Here is an 8,528-nt window from a genome sequence, read left to right as displayed (position 1 = left end):
ATTATATCATTACCTGTTAGTAGTATTTAAAAGTTCCTAATATGGAAAAGGTTTACTAGCCTGTAGCATCTTCTTAGGCAGTTGGCTGCAGTTCTAATTTCAATCACTAGATGGCAGGAGTTAGCTGTCAGGCAAAATAGTGCAACGCAATATAATTCTGTTCCATAAATAAGTACATTTGCAAAATGTAATACATTTAGAAAATTTGGTTTAAAGCTTAATTCTGGACCCAACATTTTTATTAACTCATGTAGTAGGACTGTATTATTTTCTTTTTTTCCCGCAAAACATAGTATTATCATAATAATATGAAAATAGGTGTAATATACTGTATTAATAAGCACCAACAGTTTGTACAGTACTTTAAAAAGTAAAAGGAGACAGGGGAGATTCCTAGGCGTGAGATATGAAATCTGATGATATCTTCCTATGATAGTACAATACAGAAATGACACCCTATTATCTGTCTGAACTTTTATCATCTTACTCCCTCCCTCGTAACCTCCACTCCTTAAATTCTGGTTTTCTGTGTGTCCCCCTACTCCCCTACACTCGATGGGCGATAGAGCCTTCTCTGCTATGCTCCAAAACTCAGCGAGTTCAGATGGGCATCTTTTCTAGACTCATTCAAATCAAATAATTTTTTTTTACTTTAGACAAACTTTGTATTTCTTGTGTTTTCTTTGCTACCTTTAAAGGCGCTATATAAAATAAAAGTTTATAATTATTACAGTTACCATTGTACTTGAGGCATCCCCACTAGCCCCAAGATTGTAGTCATGTTTATGTAGAAGGCTGGCTTCACACCTATCTGCACCTATGTGTCTTTGCACGCATGTTAACTGTGCTATGGTAAAATAAAAAAGCATATTCATTTTAATAGGCTACCCCTTTTTTTCTTTTTTTCTTTTTTACGCAGCATGCCAAAACTTTTACTAGCAAGTAACTATACTTTACGGTTTTTGCAGTACAGGTGAAGGACTATTGAGGCGTTGTTCAAAATGTATGCCACCACAATGTACTAATGCATGTAGTGTGTGTTATATCAATTCCATAGGGTGCACAGGCCCAATTGCAGCTTTGCCCTTGAGCTAAGCATGAATTAGATTTTACTAAAGCCAGTAAAATTGCAACACTGATAATTACTGTTTTTATTGGCGTATAACACGCATTGTTTTCACCCTGAAAATCAGGTGCAAATAGCGTGTGCGTGTTATACACCGATACTTCAGTTTTAGCTGCCTCGGAGGAGGGCGAGACGAGCACCGTCAGATTACATACAGTAAGAATCTCCTGTTCACTTGGCAGCCTCTGTAATAGGAAATGTCCCATCTCCTGGGCTGCCATTGGACCACTCCTATCATAGGAGAGTCTCACTGTATCTAATCTATCGGCACTCGTCACATCCCCCTCCCTGTCCCCTCTCGGCTGCAGATGGGCATCGATCAGGCCGCATTGATGGCAGTGGTGAGGCTGCTGCCTTGAAGGCAATAGTGAGGCTGCTGCATTGATGGCAATGGTAAGGCTGCATACAGGCATTGATCAGGCTGCATTGATGGAAATGGTGAGGTTGCAGATGGGCACTGTCCCTTATTTTGCTTCAAAGTTCCTTATTTAAAATAAAATACATTTCCAGAAACGTCCCTCTTAAAAGGAATGTGCGTGTTATATGCCTGTGCGTGTTATATGCTGATAAATGCGGTAAACATTATTTTTCACATCATAATGTACAAGATTTGCAATCCAACGTGCCTTTAAATGCAGTACAAATGCATCCATTTCAGTTAGCCTATCTTACACCATTGCAGCGATTTCATGTGCATTTAAAAAAATAAGTACAGCATGCTTCATTTTCTTTCCACTGCAAATGTATGTAAATTGCCAAGAGCACATGCAGAACCACACTTAGAAGGCAGGGATTGCTTTTTTGGCCGTTTTAATAATGATTTGTGAAACTTAGTTTGTGCTACTATAGTAAATTAGGCTGCAAGCATACCCAGTGTGTGTGATGATCCAAAATAAATGGACTAGTATAGAATAGTACTGCGCTATGATTATAGATCAAATGACAAAATAAGTGTGCAAAATGCAAATATGTACACAAATAAATATAAGAAAAATGTATAAAAAAAACAGAACGGTGCATATTGATATAAAAACAACATGAATAAATTATCCCTCCAGTTTAAAATCAATAATGTTTGTGAGCCCTAATGCCACTGTGTGGATCAACTAAAATGTCCAATAAAAAGGGTGATATCAAAATCTTCAACGCAAAGCTACCACCACAGAAACCCCAAGAGGGAATATGCTCACTTTACTAATGAGCCTCAGCATGTGGGGCAACAGAAGGCTTATTTAAAGCAGTAGTAAATCCAGTTTCAAAAAACACTTACATTCCTGGCATGGCGGAAATGCTAACTTTCACATTGGTTGTGCTCTCAACTAAACTTTTAAACCATCCAATGGCTGGTTTTATAACTGGTCACATGTGCAGCATTATGGCAGTTGAAGAATCATTAGAGGCCAAGATGGCAGCTTCCTTGACTGGAAACGATAGAAGAGTTTACTTCCACTTTAATAGCAATCAATGGCTGCAAGTGAACACTACTTCTATGTATTTGTCATTCAGCAATCACAGCATCGCTCAAAAAAAGAAAAACAGCCTCATAGTGCACACCAAAAATAAAAACATGACTTTATTTAGAAATCTATGCACACATATGTATAAATCAGAAAACAAGGTAATCACAATTACTGAGTCACCACATCATCTCCGCGATGACGTCACTCCCGCGCATGCCAAAATCATCTGCACATGGCCCTGAAAAAGTGGCACGGGTGGGCGATTCTTCAGAGCACATGCGCCGATGATGTTGGCGTATATATTGTAAATATGTCCTAAACTTGCACTGTTTAGGAGATATTTACAGTACCTACAGGAAAGCCTTATAGGCGTACCTGTAGGTGCAATTAAAAAGAACATTTTTACTTCCTTTTTAAAGTAACGCTGTGCCGTAACGCAAAAAATTGCCTGGTCATGAAGAGGGCTAAATCTTCCGGAGATTTATTTCTGTTCATCCAGTCTTGTGATGTACACACATCTCCCACACTGCACTGCTCAGTAAATGACACACCTATTTCCTGTTGCAACCATGAAGCTTTCAATGTCAATTCTCCTTCAACTTGCTCACTGGAAATGATTTAGCATCATTAGGGAGGTGATCCAGAAAGTAATCACATGATTTCCCCGGCTGTGCGATAAGCCAAAAGTGTATAAATTGCAGGCTTGGGTGAACAAAACGGAATCTTAAAGATTAAATTAATATAGTGTAAAAGTAATTCTACCGTATACTAATGCTGCATACACACGGTCGTATTTTCTGATGGAAAATGTTCGATGGGAGCTTTTTGTCGGAAATTCTGACCGTGTGTAGGCTCCATCGGACATTTTCCATTGGAATTTCCGACACACAAAATTTAACATCTGGATCTCAAATTTTCCGACAACAAAATACGTTGTTGGAAACTCCAATCGTGTGTACACAATTCCGACACACAAAGTTCTACGCATGCTCGGAATCAAGCAGAAGAGCCGCACTGGCTATTGAACTTCAACTTTCTTGGCTTGTCGTACGTCACCACATTCTTGACGTTCGGAATTTCCGACAACATTGTGTGACTGTGTGTATGCAAGGCAAGTGACAAGTTTGAACAAACATCCGTCTGAAAAAAAAACATGGATCTTGCTTTCGGAATGTCCGATCGTGTGTACACGACATTAGAAGTTTGCCTGAAGATCTGCTTTAATTGTGAAAACTAAAACTGAAATAAAAAAATGATATAAGAAAAAGTAGGATCACCCCTGCCAGCAGCCCCTGGCCCTTCACTACCTTTCGGTACGGCTGCTGATTTTTTTCCCCTGAGCTTCTGCTGCTGCCCTTTGCACTTTCTCACTAGTGCACTTTGGTAAATTGACCTCCCTTTTCAAGATTATACTGTGTATTTTATTACCCTATTCTACAGCTGTTGTTAACCTCTTGATGTCTGCACTATAGCCGAATGATGGCCACAGCGCAGACCTGAATTTCATATGACACAAGTGCCACCTATCAATGCCCACAATTGCCACCTATCAATGCCCACCAGTGGGGCCAATCAGTGCCACTTAGCAGTGCTGCCTATCAGTGTAACCGATCAGTGCCCATTATTGCCACCCATCAGTGCCTATTACTGCCACCCATCAGAGCCCATCACTGCCACCTATCAGTGCCGCCTCATCAGCGTACATCAATAAAGGAGAAAAATCACCTGTTTTAAAATTTTATAAGAAAATTTAAAAAAAAAAATGTTTTTTTTTTTAAATTAGGTCTTTTTACATTTTTTTAACAAAAAATAAAAACCGCAGAGGTGATCAAATAACACCAAAAGAAAGCTCTATTTGTGGGAAAAAAATTAAACATGAATAGTGAAAGTGGCAGTATCTAGAATTTGCCAGCACTTCTACATCTCTTTCTTACCGAAGATTACAGAGGATGGTCCCTGTCTTCTTTTTAATGTGTTCGCATCACTTAGTGCACATTACATTTAATTACGCTAACAGAATCCAGGTTTGTGGGTCATCGTAACCTGCAAATGGATAAGTAATGATAGCAGCCCTCCTGTCATAGATACCGTATAAGTTATGTATGAATACTCAAGGATGAGGAAGGTAAAGATGTAGCTACAAGTCTGCATACAGTATATGGAGAAGATTAAAAGAAATATAATCCACAGAACAGATGTTTTTACATTTGTAATGAATGAAAGGGTAAAATGCAGGAAGTTCATTGATCTGCACTCATGGTACCTGACGTCAATACATATTTTTACATGCAACATTGAGGCTGGCTCCTTTAAGTCTGCTCTTAAACTATGTGTAGTGAGCTCCCACACTCAACAAAATAATTGTCATGAAAAGTAGACGATGTCCAGGTAAACTCAATCTATGAAATGAAGTAATACCCCAACACCCTGATGCACGCTCTGTAAAGATATCCTGTACATGCCCATGTGTTATCCTTTGGGATTCGTTAAAGAGGCACTCAATGCTTTTCAGACTTCTTTAGCAATTTATTACCCGACTATGGTTTTACTAAACATGTATATGGTGGTAATGTTTACAGTAAAAATAGAAACCAATGAAATATTTATTCTTAAAAGGCTTACAGTGATTGTGCTTCAAATCTTTGTTTTTATAGGTTTCCTCCATTTTTTGATGACAATCCGTTTGGCATATATCAGAAAATTTTGGCTGGCAAAATAGACTTTCCAAGACATCTAGATCTTTATGTGAAGTAAGTTCCATCCTTGCGTAAACATGATTTATTTAGAAATGTCATAAAGGGTACATTTATTCAATCTATCATTCGCTGCTCTTGATGGAGCAGGTGATGTCCCATTCCTCCAGATGGCTTTTCCATGATGTGAAGTGAATAAAAAATTGGTTGGAGTATTGGTGTAGGTGGGAGGTTATTGGGTTGAAAAGACACCCTCTTCCTTGAAATAACTAGACCACATCTCTATTAGGTCTCTAGTTCTCAGGGTCAGTAAAAACTTTACACCCCCCCCCATCCCCTTTCACACAGCTGTAATGTGACATGTCACATAGCACAAGGTAAGTCTGTGATAGAGGACTCCTTCTGCAAGATGTTGTATTGATATAGGTCTAACTGAGGAGCACCCACATTGTTTTATACAGTATGGTTTACATTTTTAAAAAAGTTAGACAGGTGGAGTAGAATGAGAAACACATTAGACATGGGAATCTTCACAATACCCAATACATAGCAAGCACATTTACTCCCCAATCTAAATAAGGTGTAAGGTGGAGTACAACAAAGATCTTGGCACTTGTGCTGCTGTCCCTGCTGTAGCTACATCTCCCTAGAATCAGAGTGGGGTTTCTTGTTGGGCTCCAATGCTTAATTTCTGTTCATCTTCCTCTTCTCAAAGGATTTTGTATTTCGTAGAAACCTGTGGCAAAGCCTACTCTGCCAATGTATTTAGGTTACCAAACCAACCATCTTGCCCCCAATGTTGTCTCTTAATTCTGTACACATCTCATTGCTGTCAGATGTTGCCAATCATGATGTATCTGAAGGCCACAAACTGGAAGCTGCACACAGCAAAGCCCATCAACCCTTGTGTGATGTGCTCAGAAATAAAGGGCAGCTTCTACATTTTGGGCCTTGGCCTTCTTGAGGTCCTGCACTTGTCTGGTGACACAGATGGTCCACTACTACCGTGACACTCAACAAGTCCTATTCTATAGAAGTTATTGTGTCTATACACTGCACTGATTATGACCTACAAGAAGCTGTATGTAGTCTGGAATAAATGGTCCTATTTGACTGGCCATATCTCTACTGTAAACTAGAAGTTTTGTATTTACAGTTGGTCACAGGGGCGTAAAGGAATGATTGGCATGGTTTCACCTTCTATACTTAAATGATAAATAATCTGCTTATTTTTGGGGATTTGTGAAAGAATGAGACCTTTAAATACTTTTGATTCTCTAAAGGTCAATTATGGATCAACTGAACATTTTTTTATAATAAGTCGTCATAATTTGTAGCCTATTTTAAAGTCCAGATGATTTATGTACTTTATTTACTATGTGTTTTTGACAGTTTTAGGTCGGTATTTATCATTTGCACACTGCACACCTACGTTAAGATTCCCGATTTCCAAATTTATGATGGCATTTTTTATAATGCTGTACTTGATTACAGTACTTAATCAACATTCTTTAAGCCAAGGAAACCCATTTAGGGCAGCCTTTTATTACAAGCATTTCATTTACGTTTGAATCCAATTACAATCTGTACATAACTGGAAGGCTTTCGTGTCTGGTTTGTTGCCAGTGTGTAGTAGTATTACAGAGTTCCTGAACCGAGAAATAAGTACAGCACGTTACCATAGAGCAAGACTAAGTATTAGAAGTTAGGAACATCCTTTGCAAGGTATATCTGGTTTGAATTCATTTTTTTTTAAACTAATGATTTAAGCATCCCATGGGAATTTTGAAGGGAAATAAATCAGAAACATTTTGGTACCAAGCAGTGTATGAAGTCATGCGTTCCTGGGTCAGCATTCAAGTTCAGTGGATACATGATTCAGTTTCTCATCAGTTTAGGTCAGTAGCATGTATGTTCTTCCTTGTGTTGGGGGGCAGACAAAGCTCTTCTATTTCTGTTAAATGTTGATTTGCTGATTACCATTGCGGGTAACAGAAATATTATCATTTAATCGTTTTCTTGGTACGCCCAAAATAATCGGAAAGGTATGCCTATGGTCTGTGCAGATAAAGCACATGACTCTGGTATATCTATGCAGGAGGCTTTTCTGATGCATTAACCACTTAAGCCCCGGACCATTTTGCTGGTCAAAGAGCAGAGCACTTTTTGCGATTCGGCATTGCGTCGCTTTAACTGACAATTGTGCGGCGTGGCTCCCAAACAAAATTTACGTCCTTTTTTTTCCCACAAATAGAGCTTTCTTTTGGTGGTATTTGCTCAGCCCTGCAGTTTTTATTTTTTGCGCTATAAACAAAAAAAAGAGCAACAATTTGGAAAAAAATGCATTATTTTTTTACATTTTTCTATAATAAATGTGCCCCAAAAATATATAAAAATAAATAACTTTTTTTCCCTCAGTTTAGGCCGATACGGATTCTTCGACATATTTTTGGTAGAAAAAAATCGCAATAAGCGATTATTGATTAGTTTGCGCAAAAGTTATAGCATTTACAAAATAGGGGATAGTTTTATGGCCTTTTTATTAATCTTTTTTTTATTAGTAATGGCGGTGATCAGCGATTTTTATCATGACTGCGACATTATGGGGACCCATCGGACATTTTTGACATATTTTTGGGACCATTGTCATTTATACAGCAATCAGTGCTATACAAATGCACTGATTCCTGTGTAAATGACACTGGCAGTGAAGGAGTTAACCATTGGGGGGCAGTGTAGGGGTTAAGTATGTCCCGGGGAGTGATTCTAACTGTGGGGGGGCGTGGCTACATGTGGCACATCACTGATCTCTGCTCCTGATCACAGGGAGCAGAGATCAGTGACATTGTCACTAGACAGAACGGGGAGATGCTTGTTTACATTAGCATCTCCCCGTTCTTCCTCTCCGTGAGACGATCGCTGGTATCCCCACAGACATAGAGTCCACGGGTCCCGTGACCTGACTTATGAAGCTGGCCGCCTCTTAAAGAACAATGTACAGGTATGTTTGTTTGTCTGTACGAGCCCTTCTGCCCACGTATATCGGCATGAGGCGGTCGGCAAGCGGTTAAATCCCTACATTAATTTTTCTTGTATTTACTTTAAATTCCTAGTTTATTCCTTAAGTCCCAGTAGACCTTTTTTTGTTCATCGGGGGGGGGGGGGGGGGCAACCTCGGCATGACTCCTAGAGGCAGAGGCATGATGGGATTTGTAGTTTCACCACAGCTGGAGTGCTGAGGTTGCCTAC

At 39.1% G+C, this 8,528-nt stretch overlaps 1 protein-coding gene across 1 annotated transcript in view; it reads left to right on the top strand.

Annotated features, from left to right (window-relative positions):
* The window catches only part of PRKX (protein kinase cAMP-dependent X-linked catalytic subunit), a 242,877-nt gene that overhangs the window by 213,651 nt on the left and 20,698 nt on the right, over nt 1-8,528 (top strand). Inside the window, exon 5 of the mRNA XM_077480816.1 lies at nt 5,241-5,336. Coding sequence (XP_077336942.1) covers nt 5,241-5,336 — 96 coding nt within the window. The remainder of the gene's footprint in view (nt 1-5,240; nt 5,337-8,528) is intronic.

The sequence above is a fragment of the Lithobates pipiens genome, unplaced genomic scaffold (assembly GCF_037356315.1).
Source record: "Lithobates pipiens isolate NorthernLeopardFrog02 unplaced genomic scaffold, aLitPip1_a1.2 Scaffold_16, whole genome shotgun sequence".
In the NCBI taxonomy this organism is placed as follows: domain Eukaryota; kingdom Metazoa; phylum Chordata; class Amphibia; order Anura; family Ranidae; genus Lithobates; species Lithobates pipiens.
The sequence above is the reverse complement of the archived record's forward strand: the minus strand, read 5'-3'. Positions and strand labels throughout refer to the sequence as shown.